Source organism: Pristiophorus japonicus, chromosome 1 (genome assembly GCF_044704955.1).
Source record: "Pristiophorus japonicus isolate sPriJap1 chromosome 1, sPriJap1.hap1, whole genome shotgun sequence".
NCBI lineage: Eukaryota > Metazoa > Chordata > Chondrichthyes > Pristiophoridae > Pristiophorus > Pristiophorus japonicus.
This window is the reverse complement of record NC_091977.1, coordinates 291,567,923-291,581,761: the sequence shown is the minus strand read 5'-3', so window position 1 is coordinate 291,581,761 and position 13,839 is coordinate 291,567,923. Positions and strand designations below refer to the sequence as shown.

Here is a 13,839-nt window from a genome sequence, read left to right as displayed (position 1 = left end):
GACTCAGATGATCTGTCTGGACCCCACCCCCGTGGCCTGGAGTGGCTTGTAGCCTTTGAAATCTTTGTGAAAAATGATATTTTGTTTTCCCACTCCCAGGCCTTGCACCTGGAGAGACAATGGGTGCTGATTACTGGATGTCTGATGTTTCCCGAGTTGATAAGCAGGTAATGGGTTTCGATCTTAAAATGATCTGACTTAACTGGCTTATCTCTTGGAAGACAATAATGCAAAGGCAATAGTGTCTGAGTTACCTCTTGGGGTATTGTTCCCAGTAATCACTTTAGATGGTGATGACATCAATCAGCCTGGGTTCCCTTCCACCCAGCCTATCAGTGTGAAATGTACATTTGCATATGAATGCACCCTAGTCAGGTTAGCCTGGCTCGAACTCCTGCCAGTCAATCCTATTCCCTAAGCCATCCCCACAAGCTTGCCAAACAGCACTGTTCTTTCTTGGAGGTTTTGGATTTGAGGATTAAAAGTATAGTTTATAAAAATGGCCAGAAAGCTGGTGCTACAGGATCCCTTTTCTTGTCTCAATATTCATACATCCAATTTTATTTATAAACGTGGTTGGAATTTTCAAAATAGAATATATAGCGCCCTTCACGACCACCAGACATCTCAAAGTGCTTTACAGCCAATGAAGTACTTTTGGAGTGTAGTCACTTTTGTAATGTAGGAAACGCGGCAGTCAATTTGCACACAGCAAGCTCCCACAAACAGCAATGTGATAATGACCAGGTAATCTGTTTCTGTTATGTTGATTGAGGGATAAGTATTGGCCAGGACATCGGGGATAACTCTCCTGCTCTTCTTCGAAATAGTGCCAACGAATCTTTTACGTCCACCTGAGAGGGCAGACGGGGCCTCGATTTAACGTCTCATCCGAAACTCCCTCAGCAATGCACTGGAGTGTCAGCCTAGATTTATGTGCTCAAGTTCCTGGAGTGGGACTTGAACCCACAACCTTCCGACTCAGAGGCAAGTATGTGACCCACTGAGTCACAGCTGACACAAAGGGCAAGAGTATTCATTCCACTTCTCAATACCAGGCACATTTAAGTGATTCCTCTCATACACTTACAATAAAATACACTGAAGGAGGTGATGTGCAAATAACTCACCTTTACAAGGCGACTACATAGGGCGAGTACTTCTGCCTGCATCGGAACGGTTGGAAAGTTGAACCATTCAAATAGTCGAATGAAAAGGCTCTTTTCTTGAGCCAGATCAATAACAGAAATCAAACCATGATCAATTTTGCACAAAATATTGCTCAGTGCTCGAACTCGAATTTCCACCAGCTGGTGACCTACAAGAAAGAGAGTAAAAGTTGAGGTCCTCTTTGAAAATTTGCATTACTTCTAGATTTATATTAACCATTTAGACTTTGGAATCGAAAACACAATTTCTAAATTTGTGGACGACACCAAATTGGGGGCGAGTCAATACTGAGGAGGACTGCAAAAATTAAAAGCTTGACATTAATAAACTTGCAGAATGGACACATAAATGGCAAATGAAATTCAACACAAATAAATGTGGGGTACAGGGTATTGGTAAAAATAGGGAGATCACTTATTACTAAAAGAATCTAAATGGGGTAGAGGAGCAAAGAGATCTAGGAGTACAAATACACAAATCACAAAGTTGCAACACAAGTTAACAAGGCCATAAAAATGCAAACCAAGCACTAGGGTTTATTTCTAGAGGGATAGAATTGAAAAGTAGTGAAGTTATGCTAAACTTGTATCTAACCTTGGAGTACTATGCGCAATTCTGGTCACCATATTATGAAAAGGATATAGAGGCACTGAAGAGGGTGCAGAGTAGATTTACAAGGATGATACCAGAAATGCCAGGGTACACCAAACAGGAAAGGATAAACAGGCTGGATCTCTTTTCTCTTGAAAAGAGAAGGATGAGAGGTGATCTAATAGAGGTCTTCATAATCATGAACGGTTTTGATAGAGTGGATAGAGAGAGAGTGGATCCATTGTTTTCACTTGTGGGGAAGAGCAAAACTAAAAGCCATTAATAAAAGATAGTCACCAAGAAATCAAATAGTGAATTCAGAAGAAACTTCTTTACCCAGAAAGTGGCAAGAGTGTGGAACTCACTACCACAGGGAGTGGTTGAAGCGAATAACAGATGCATTTAAGGGGTTAGATAAGTATACGAGGGAGAAGGGAATAGGAGGTTATGCTGATATATTTAGATGAGGAAAGACAGGAGGTGGCTCAAGTGCAGCATAAACACCAGCAAAGAATGGTTGGGCCAAATGGCCTGTTTCTGTGCTGTATATCCCTCCTATGTAATCTTATTAGTAATTAGGGTCGGTAAGGATCTGAGATGGCATTTTTAGATTATAGCAGTACCCCTGTACAGCCAATAGGAGACCTGGGCACTTCATAGTATAAACAGTCCCAGGCTCAAGCAACTGAAAGCAAATGTGGGAGCTGCTTGCCCTCATTTCCACTGATCAGGAACTGAACTACCAACATTACATAGCAGAGCCTAACACAACCCACAACTGACTGCAAATAAAAAAACAAGGGTGACCCAAAGAGATCACTTCCCAATACAGGAACATCAAAATATAGGCATGACAAACACACCTGCAGAATCAAATCAGGAAATGCTGAAAAAGGGCTCTAAAATCTTAACTTATAGAACTTTGCAATTTTCCAAGCTGTAGACCCCAGATTATCTGGGTCTCTGATTCCATTCAGTGGAGCTCTTCAGTTCAGAGCAGGGTTAATCCAAAAGAATCAATAGCTATAGTTGGGCAAACCTTTATTCCTAATGCTGATATGTCTTTACAAAGCTAAAAGCTCAGTTACTCGAACTTCTGTTGCTAAGATTGTATCGCTTACTGCAACATTTGGTAGCAATATCTGCACTGCATACAAGGCACTGAACAATACATGTACACTCCAGAGTTAAGTTCTGCCTCTATTAGGTTTCATATCAACTTAAAATGCTTTGTCAATAAGCCAATATGAAGTTAGAGGGAAGACTTCTCCCTCACCGGCTAATCAGTTTTTATGTACAGTTCAAATTGTGACATATTTGGCAAAAAAACAAGTAGATTCAAGGTTTTTGAGCCTGAAATGAGCTTTCGACCACACAAGCTTGATCAAAGAGGTAGGTTTTAAGGAGCATCTGCGCTAATTTCTACTTATACAGCTCGTGTCAAATTTTTAAATCTCATAATACTCCTGTGAAGCGCCTTGGGATGTTTCACTACATTAAAAGGTGCTATATAAAATACACGTCGTTGTTGTTTTTAACCTTATGAATAAATTTGGTCTTAGTTTGCATTTCTGAAGTGGAGTTTAATGAATTCCCCGTGTCGAGGTCCCAATTTGGGGGTTTCATTGTTAAAACTTTCAAAAACTCTATCAAAAGCAATCATTTAAAGTCATGTTTAGGTTAAAACACTGATAAAACATCAGCTCATGGCGCACCTGCTCATCAAAGCGACTGCCGCCTGCCAGCACACTTCTGCATGGTTGTTGCACTGGATCCCTCTGCACTAGAGAGGACATCAGCAATCAACATTTTACATTTAGATAGCACCTTCAACTTGGTGAACTTCAACTCGGTGAACTTCAACTCACTTCCCACAGCAAGGGAACGACGGGTTACTGGTCTATTACTGGACGAGTAATCCAGAGGCCTGGACTAATGGGCTGAACTTTGCCCAACACCTTTTTTTGGCGCACTTACCTTAAGTGCGCCGACTTTGCGTGCTGGAAACGGCGCCGGAAAAAAGTCGCCCCATCCTGACCATTCTTCTGAGTCCACGGAGTCCCAGCGTGGTGTGCATTGTGAACTGGGGGGGGGGGCGGAGCAACAGGCCAGCGCCGAAAACACTGCCGGCACCTGCGCGCATGCTCCTGCCCTCCCAGCGTGTCCTGAGGGCTGTGAGCAGGACCTGATGCTCGCAGCCCTATCCCTGGCCGAAGGGACTCCCCGATCTCACCGCACCCTATCCCTGGCCAAGCTCCTCCTCCAGCTCCTCCTTCGGCAGTCCCTCGGAGTCGAGGATGACTTGCTTCCACACTAATGTGAGTTCTAAGGTGACTGATGAGTCCAATGCGGGATCTACAGTCTCTGTCACAGGTGGGGCAGACGGTGGTTGAAGGGACGGGTGGATGGGGTGTTTGGTTTGTCGTACGCTCCTTCCGCTGTTTGTGCTTGGTTTCCGCGTGCTCCCGGTGAAGAGACTCAAAGTGCTCGCCGCATTCTCGGATGATTCCCCTCCACTTTGAGCCGTCCTGGGCCAGGGATTCTCAAGAGTCGGTGGGGATGTTACATTTTTTTCAAGGAGGTTTTGAGAGCGTCCTTGAAGCATTTTCTCTGCCCTCCTGGGACTCGCTTCCCGTGACGGAGCTCGGAGTAGAGTGCTTGCTTTGGGTGTCTTGTAGCAGGCATGCGGACAATGTGGCCCGTCCATCGAAGCTGATCGAGCGTGATCAACACTGGGGATGTTGGTCTCAGAGAGAACGCTGACGTTGGTGCACCTATCCTGCCGATGGATTTGCAGGATTTTGCGGAGGCAGCGCTGGTGGTACTTCTCCAGTGCTTTGAGGTGCCTACTATACATAGTTCATGTCTCTGAAGCACATAGGAGGGCGGATATCACTACTGCTCTGTAGACTATGAGCTTGGTCTCGGGTTTGAGATCCTGGTCTTCGATAACTCAACCAAAGGCTGCACTGGCACACTGAAGACGGTGTTGGACTTCGTCATCGATGTCTGTCCTTGGTGACAGTAGGCTCACAAGGTATGGAAAGTGGTCCACATTGTCCAAGGTCTCGTCATGGATCTTGATAATCGGGGGGACAGGTTGGTAGAGAAGCTTTGTCTTACGGATATTTGATGCAAGGCCCAGACTCTCGTACGCTTCGGTGATGGTTTGGAATTCGGCCTCCGAGTGTGCACAAATGCAAGCGTCGTCTGCATGCTGTCGTTCAACGATGCACCATATATAGATGGGCAGTGAACCAGCGGCGGTCAGGGGTGGTGGGAAAGCGAGACTTAGTGCAGGACGGAAAGCAGTAAGCAGTTTCAGAGGCGTTGAAGCTTAGGCAACATGGAGTCTGGGATGTTAAAAGGAAAACACTGATGTGGAGCTTGGCAGTGACATGTATAATAGTGTCAGTGGCAGCAGGGAGGCATGAATGGATGCAGGCAATGTTAGAGCTGGAATTGAGCAGCCAAGTGATGGACAGGAAATGGAGTTTGAAACTCAGTTTAGGGTCAAATAGGACATTGAGGTGCATGAACGTATTAAGAGCAAGTAGATGAAGCAGCTTAAAAGTGCCAATTTTATCTTACTTGCAATTAAAAGGCAAAATGAATTCAATGAAACCAAAAAATGGCTAAAAATAAAAAATCAAATCCAGAAAAGAAAGCACTGAAAAGCTGAGAGCTGAAGGGCACGGCATATTACTTGCTTCCATCTTAAAATGAGTTCTTTGGTGGCTGAACAGTTCAATGAGAGCCACAGTTTCTGTCACAGGTGGGACAAATAGTCGTTGAGGGAAGGGGTGGGTGGAACAGATTTGCCGCACGCTCTTTCCGCTGCCTGCGCTTGATTTCTACATGCTCTCGGCGATGAGACTCGAGGTGCTCAGCGCCCTCCCGGATGCACTTCCTCCACTTAGGGCAGTCTTTGGCCAGGGTCTCCCAGGTGTTGGTGGGGATGTTGCACTTTATCAGGGAGGCTTTGAGGGTGTCCTTGTAACATTTCCCCTGCCCACCTTTGGCTTGCTTGCCGTGAAGGAGATCAGAGTAGAGCGCTTGCTTTGGGAGCCTCGTTTCTGGCATGCAAACGATGTGGCCTGCCCAGTGGAGCTGATCAAGTGTGGTCAGTGCTTCGATGCTGGGGATGTTGGCCTGGTCGAGGATGCTAATGTTGGTGTGTCTGTCCTCCCAGGGGATTTGTAGAATGTTGCAGAGACATCGTTTGTGGTATTTCTCCAGCGACTTGAGGTGTCTACTGTACATGGTCAATGTCTGAGCCACACAGGAGGGTGGGTATTATTATGCCCTGTAGACCATGAGCTTGGTCCTCAAACACTCTTTTCCTCAGGCGACCGAAGGCTGCACTGAAGGCGGTGTTGAATCTCGTCATCAATGTCTGCTCTTGTTGATGAGGCTCTCGAGGCATGGGAAATGGTCCACGGTGTCCAGGGCCCCGCTGCGTAGGGCCCATGCTTTCGTACGCCTCAGTAAATATGTTGACTCAGAGTTCGGCCTCTATGTGCACAGACGCAGGCTTTGTCCGCGTACTGTAGCTCGATGACAGATGTTGGGGTGCTCTTGGACCCGAGTCGACGAAGGTTGAACAAGTTCTCGCTGGTTCTGTAGTTTAGTTCCACTACAGCACGCAACTTGTTGATTGTGAGGTGGAGCATGGCAGTGAGGAAGATTGAGAAGAGGGTTGGGGCGATGACGCAGCCCTGTTTGACCCCGGTCCGGATGTGGATTGGGTCTGTAATGGATCCCTTGGTAAGGATCACGGCCTGCATGTCGTCGAGGAGCAGGCGGAGGATGGTGATGAGCTTTTGTGGGCATCCGAAACGGAGGAGGACGCTCCTTGGACTCTCGCGGTTGACAGTGTCAAAAGCCTTTGTAAGGTCGAAGGCGGCCATGTATAAGGGCTGGTGCTGTTCCCTGCATTTTTCCTGCAGCTGTCGCACTGTAAAAATCATGTCCGTTGTGCCCCGTAGGGGACGAAATCCACACTGTGACTCCACAAGGAGCTCCTCAGCCACAGGGAGAAGGTGGTTAAGGAGGACTCTAGCGACGACTTTCCCAGTGGCTGATAACAGGGAGATTCCTCTGTAGTTGCCACAGTCGGACTTATCCCCTTTTTTTTTTTAAAAAGATGGTCACGACTAATGCATCTCTGAGATCTCCCAGCATGTATTCACGCCAACAGTATAGAGTAAACTAGCAAGAAATATTAAAACAGATGCATGTAACAAGGAAGAGAGTAGCTAAAGTAAACATTGGTCCCTTAGAGAATGAGACAGAGGAATTAATAATGGAAAACAGGGAACTGGCAGAGACTTGAACAAATATTGTGCATCAGTCTTCATGGTAGAAGACACTAAAAGCATCCCAACAGTAATAGATAATCAAGGGGCTCTAGGGAGTAAGTGATTGTTTTAAGTTTCTATCACTAGAGAAAAAGTATTAGGCAAACTAATGGGACTAAAGGTGGACAAGTAAAAGAAGTGACTGCAGAGATAGTGGATGCATTGGTTGTAATCTACCAAAATTCCCTTGATTATGGAGAAGTCCCAGCAGATTTTAAAAACCGCAAATGTAACGCCCCTATTCAAGAAAGGAGGGAGACAAACTATAGACCAGTTCACCTAACATCTGTCATTGGGAAAATGCTAATATCCATTATTAAGTAGTAGCAGAACATTTAGAAAATCATCATACAATCAAGCAGAGGCAACATGGTTTTATGAAAGGGAAATAGTGTTTGACAAATTTACTAGAGTTCTTTGAGGATGTAACGAGCAGGGTAGATAAAGAGGAACCAGTAGATGTGGTGTATTTGCATTTTCAGAAGGCATTCGATAAGGTGCCACATAAAAGGTTACTGCACAAGGTAAGAGCTCACGGGGTTGGGGGGGGAATATATTTGCATGGATAGAGGATTGGTTAACTAACAGAAAACAGAGTGTTGGGTTAAATGGGGCATTTTCAGATTGGCAAACTAGTGGGGTACCACAGGAATCAGTGCTGGGTCCTCAACTCTTTTCAATATTAATGACTTGGATGAAGGGAGCAAGTGTACCCTAGCCAAAGGGGGATGGAATATAAAACTAGAGAAGTTTTGCTACAACTGTACAGGGTGTTGGTGAGACCACACCTGGAGTACTGCATATAGTTTTGGTCTCCTTATTTACGGAGGGATATACTTGCATTGGAGGCAGTTCAGAGAAGGTTCACTTGGTTGATTCCTGAAATGAAGGAGTTATCTTATGAAGAAAGGTTGAGCCTATACTCATTGGAGTTTAGAAGAATGAGAGGTGATCTTATTGAAACATATAAGATTTGAGGGGGCTTGATGGGGTAGATGCAGAGAGGATGTTTCCCCTCATGGGGGAATCTAGAACTAGGGAGCATAGTTTCAGAATAAGGGGTCGCACATTTAAAAGGAGGAATTTCTTCTCTCAGTGGGTCGTGAATCTTTGAAATTCTCTACCCCAGAAAGTTGTGGAGGCTGGGTCATTGAATGTATTCAAGGCAGAGATAGACAGATTTTTGAACTACAGGGGAGTCAAGGGTTATGGGGAGCGGGCAGGGAAATGGAGTTGAGGCCAAGATCAGATCAACCATGATCTTATTAAATGGCGGAGCAGGCTCGAGGGGCCAGATGGCCCACTCCTGCTTCTATTTCTTATGTTCTTATCTAAAGCAGTCAGGTGCTGAATGGCTTCAACTGCATTTACCTGTAAATTACGAAATAATATTTCAAAGTTAAAAAAAAATCCCCAGATCATTGAGGAGATATCACAATCCCAACACACTACCACTGCATTACATGGAGATGTGAGAACAACACTGAATTACACCGAGATACACTCCACTGTGCCGGGACTGTGTCATAACCAGACACACTCGCACTACTCCAGGGCACTGCATTCACAAACACACTGACACATACGGACACTCTATGTACCCAGTTTGGTGATGAGGGCTCTCAGTTCCATGGCCGCACGCGCGCTCTTCGCCGGTTGAACCGTCCCGCCGGGTCCGTCTGGAAATGCGCTCCGGGTAAAACATCGACTTCCGCCACAAAGCCGCGGGGTGAGGAATCCAAGCTCCGGCCTGCACAACTGGCACCATTAACAATGTTGCATGGAAGTAATGCGTTGACTTGTGCCGCGGGAGCCCGCAGAGAATCACTTGTTTTTAATCGCCGTCAATATTTTTGGGCAGCGCACGGCATTCTGGGTAAAGTAGTTCTTGCCCGACTCCCAGAATGTCTCTGGGTGTAGTCCGCATGCGCCGTGGCTCGCGGGTTTGTGCGGCGGGAGTGCGTGCTGGGGGCGGGGTCAGGCTGCGGGAGGTTTGGGGCGTGGCGAATCTGCATTGTGACGGGTCAGGGGGGCGGAGCAATATTGTGGGCGAGGCCAGGCGAATGTGGGGGACACAGCCAACCTGTATTATGACGGGTAAGGAGGCGGGGCCAATATGGGGGCGGGGCTAGCCTGCATTGTGACGGGCCAGTGGTGGAGCTACTGTGGGGAGTAGTTCTCGGGGCCGGGCGAGTGTGGGCGGGGCCAGGGGCCCGGCGAGTATGAGGGCGGGGCCAGGGGCCGGGCGAGTGTGGGCGGGGCCAGAGGCCGGGGCCAAGGGCAGGGCGAGTGTGGGGCGGGCCAGGTGTGGGTGCTGAGCCAGGCCGGCCCCAGTGGGCAATGTGTCATTCGCTGCCAGTGTCCCTGGGCTGCACTGTTGTGAGCGAGTAGCTGAGAGTCACGCTGCCTGGAGAGTGCACATGTGGCACAGGCAGGGCCGCCCTTGGCTCTGGTGCTCTCATAGCTCGCTCACACCTGCCAGGCGATGTTCCACAGGACAAAGCAGCAAGTGACACCCATTCGCCCCTTAGAAACTCCCGCTGCTATCTGCAGCAATTGTAGCCGCTCTATACTTTAATGGTTTATGTCAATGACTGTTTTCACATGACACAGGCTGCTTTTGAATTTAGATCAGGTAACTAAAGGCTTGGTCAAAGAGGTAGGTTTTAAGGAGCGTCTTGAAGGAGCAAAGAGAGGTAGAGAGATGGAAAGGTTTAGGCAGGGAATTCCAGAGCTTAGGGCCGAGGCAACTGTAATGTATGTATGCCTGGGTTTACCTGCCACCAGGTGGAGCGACCGTCGGAGGTCACTGGGCCACAGACACACGTGCAGCCCTTGTATATAAAAAAAAGCCTCTATGTTTAATCCTCACTTTGAGAGCTAATAAAGTAGAGTCAGGTCGCACCTGATTGAGTTCACGGTACTCAGCCGATTGAGTTATTGCATAGGCAACATTTGGCGATGAGGCACAATACGAACTTTCATGCACAAAAAAAAATGAGCACCGTTGGAATCCTGGAGCGATTCATGGAGGGAGAAGACTGGGAGGATTTTACAGATTGCCTCGACCAGTACTTCGTGGCCAACAAGATGGATGAAGACGCTGACGCAGTTAAGCACAGGGCGGTTTTCCTCACGGTTTGTGGTCCAAAATTCTATGGCCTCATAAAGAATCTTCTCTCACCTGCACGTCCAACGGAAAAGACCTATGAGGAATTGTGTGCTTTGATTCTGGACCATCTCAAACCTAAAGAAGGGATTATTTCGAGATATCGCTTTTACAAGCATGTTCATTCTGAGAGCCAGGGCATGTCGAAATTTGTTGCCAACCTGAGACGTCTCGCTGGGTCGTGTAAGTTTGGAACCACGTTGGAAGACATGCTGTGCAACGTCTTTGTAATAGTCATAAACATAAGAACATAAGAATTTGGAACGGGAGTAGGCCATCTAGCCCCTCGAGCCTGCTCCGCCACTCAACAAGATCATGGCTGATCTGGCCGTGGACTCAACTCCACTTACCCGCCCGCTCCCCATAACCCTTAATTCCCTTATTGGTTAAAAATCTATCTATCTGTGACTTGAATACATTCAATGAGCTAGCCTCAACTGCTTCCTTGGGCAGAGAATTCCACAGATTCACAACCCTCTGGGAGAAGAAATTCCTTCTCAACTCGGTTTTAAATTGGCTCCCCCATATTTTGAGGCTGTGCCCCCTAGTTCTAGTCTCCCCGACCAGTGGAAACAACCTCTCTGGCTCTATCTTGTCTATCCCTTTCATTATTTTAAATGTTTCTATAAGATCACCCCTCATCCTTCTGAACTCCAACGAGTAAAGACCCAGTCTACTCAATCTATCATCTCCGGAATCAGCCTAGTGAATCATCTCTGTACCCCCTCCAAAGCCAGTATATCCTTCCTTAAGTAAGGATAAACCACGAAGTGATCCTGCGGAGGCAGCTGGTTGCGGAGATGCTGGATCTGAGCACTGCCATCACGATTGCCTAACCACGGTCGATAGTACAAAGCAGATATCCTCGCAGAGTCAGAACTCCACGGCAAGTACTATGCAGCAGATTGTGTCGTCGGTTGGCAGAGCTGCACCTGACAGGGCCTACCCAACTGTGTTTGCGAAACCTGTAGCTGCTCGAAGTCCGCCATTGGGCACGAATCCAATTTCAACCTGTTGGAGTTGTGGGGGTAATCATCAGCCTCATCAGTGCCATTTCAGACAGTATATTTGTAGAGGCTGTGCGAAAATGGAGCACCTTCAGCGGATGTGTCCGCATTTCAGCAAGCATGCTGCGACACACCACGTGGATGATGATGACCGATCTGGAGCAGATCTGGCAATGCAACCCGAGATACCCGAGGAGGAAGTGTATAGTGTACATTCGTTCCTGACAAAGAGTCAACCAATAATGGTTGAAATAAAATTGAATGACGTGCCGGTATCTATGGAATTAGACACGGGTGTGAGTCAGTCAATTATGAGCCAGAGGACTTTTGAAAAGCTGTGGGACACTAAGGCCATGAAACCCAAGCTGAGTCCAGTAAATGCCAAAGAGCTCATACCAGTAATTGGCAGTCGTCGTACGTTGTACAAGGTGTCGTACGATGGGGCGGTTCATGATCTATCTCTGTGGATTGTTCCAGGCAATGGTCCAACACTGTTCAGCAGGAGTTGGCTCGATAAAATAAAGTTGAACTAGAACGATATTGAAGCTTTGTCATCGGTGGATGACACTTCGTGTGCTCAAGTGCTGAGCAAATTTCCCTCGCTGTTTGAACCGGGCATCGGCAACTACACGGGAATCAAGGTGCAGATCCACCTGGACTCGGATGCAAAACCTGTCCATCACAAAGCCCGGGCGGTCCCATACATAATGAGGGAGAAGGTCGAAATCGAACTGGCAGACTCCAACGTGAAGGGATCATTTCACCGATCAAATTTAACGAATGGGCTAGTCCCATTGTTCCTGTGCTGAAGAGTGATGGCACTGTCAGGAGTTGTAGACACTACAAGGTTACGATCAACTGAGTTTCGAAACAGGATCAGTACCTGTTACCAAAGGCTGATGACCTGTTTGCAACACTAGCTGGGGGGAAGCCGTTCACCAAATTGGATCTGACATCGGCCTATATGACACAGGAGCTTGTCGAATCGTCGAAGAAACTTACATACATCAATACGCATAAAGGGCTGTTCATTTACAACAGGTGTCCTTTTGGAATTTGCTTGGCTGCAGCCGTATTTCAGAGAAACATGGAGAGTTTATTGAAGTCCATCCCTAGAACCGTGCTGAACACCTGCACAACCTGGAAGAGGTTCTACGTCGTCTGGACAAAGTGGGGCTCAGGCTGAAACGTTCAAAGTGCGTCTTTATGGCACTGGAAGTCAAATTCCTGGGAAGGAAGATTGCTGCTGATGGCATCAGGCCTACGGATTCGAAAGTAGAGGCCATCAAAAATGAGACTCCAAAATGTGATGGAGCTGCATTCGTTCCTTAGTCTTCTCAACTACTTTGGTAATTTCTTACCTAAATTGAGCACATTATTGGAGCCACTGCACATGCTGCTCAGAAAAGGCGACAACTGGGTTTGTGATGTATCTCAAGACAGGGCCTTCGAGAAGGCTAGAAATCTGCTTTGTTGCAACAAATTTCTGGTACATTATGACCCGTGCAAGTGTTTAGTATTGGCTTGTGACGCTTCATCACATGGGGTTGGTTGCGTGCTCCAACAATCCACAATGAGTCGGGCAAACTACAACCCATTGCGTACGCGTCGAGAAGCATGTCTAAAGCGCAAAGAGCCTACGGCATGGTAGAAAAAGAAGCTTTAGCCTGCGTATATGGGGTTAAAAAGATGCACCAGTATCTGTTTGGGCTTCGTTTCGAGCTTGAAACTAATCACATCTTTGTTTTCAGAGCATAGAGTTATCAATACCAATGCGTCGTCCCGCATCCAGAGGTGGGCGCTGACATTATCTGCCTATGATTATGTCATTCGCCATAGACCTGGCACCGAGAATTGTGCCGATGCATTGAGCCGTTTACCGTTGCCCACGCCGGAGATGGAAACGCCACAGCCCGCAGACCTATTGTTGGTCATGGATGCCTTTGAAAATGAAGGATCGCCTGTCACTGCTCAACAAGTTAGGACCTACACCAGCCAGGATCCGACCTTATCAGTTGTAAAGCGTTGTGTCCTTAATGGTGATTGGTCGGCCATTTCCAGGGAAGCGTGTGATGAGACCAAACCTTACAACCGTCGCAAAGGTGAACTATCCATTGAATCTGATTGTTTGCTATGGGGTAATCGTGTTTTTATGCTCAAGAAAGGCAGGGAGAGATTTGTACGGGATTTACACAGTACCCATCCCGGTATTGTGATGATGAAGGCCATTGCCAGGTCATCACGTTTGGTGGCCTGGCATTGACTCTGATTTGGAGTCATGTGTGCATGCAGTTGAGCCATGCACCAGTGGAATCACTGCTAAGTCTGTGGTCATGGTCATCCAAACCATGGTCGAGGATCCACATTGACTATGCGGGTCCTTTCCTAGGCAAAATGTTTTTGGTAGTGGTGGATGCGTATTCCAAATGGATAGAATGTGTAATCGTCATCCAGCACATCCACAACCACCACTGAGAGCCTTCGTGCCATGTTCGCCACTCATGGTCTGCCCGACATCGTTGTGAGCGACAACGGATCGTGC

General features: G+C 47.2%; 1 protein-coding gene across 3 annotated transcripts in view; it reads right to left on the bottom strand.

The window, feature by feature from the left end:
• Positions 1-8,953, bottom strand: part of rttn (rotatin) — a 422,229-nt gene extending 413,276 nt beyond the window's left edge. For all 3 annotated transcript variants that reach the window (XM_070888469.1, XM_070888467.1, XM_070888468.1), the window contains exons 1-2: positions 8,723-8,953; positions 1,131-1,318 (exon numbers count right to left, since the gene is read on the bottom strand). In XM_070888469.1, the coding sequence (XP_070744570.1) occupies positions 1,131-1,318; positions 8,723-8,753 (219 nt within the window). In that variant the 5' untranslated portion in view covers positions 8,754-8,953. The remainder of the gene's footprint in view (positions 1-1,130; positions 1,319-8,722) is intronic.
• Between the last annotated feature and the right edge of the window lie 4,886 nt (positions 8,954-13,839).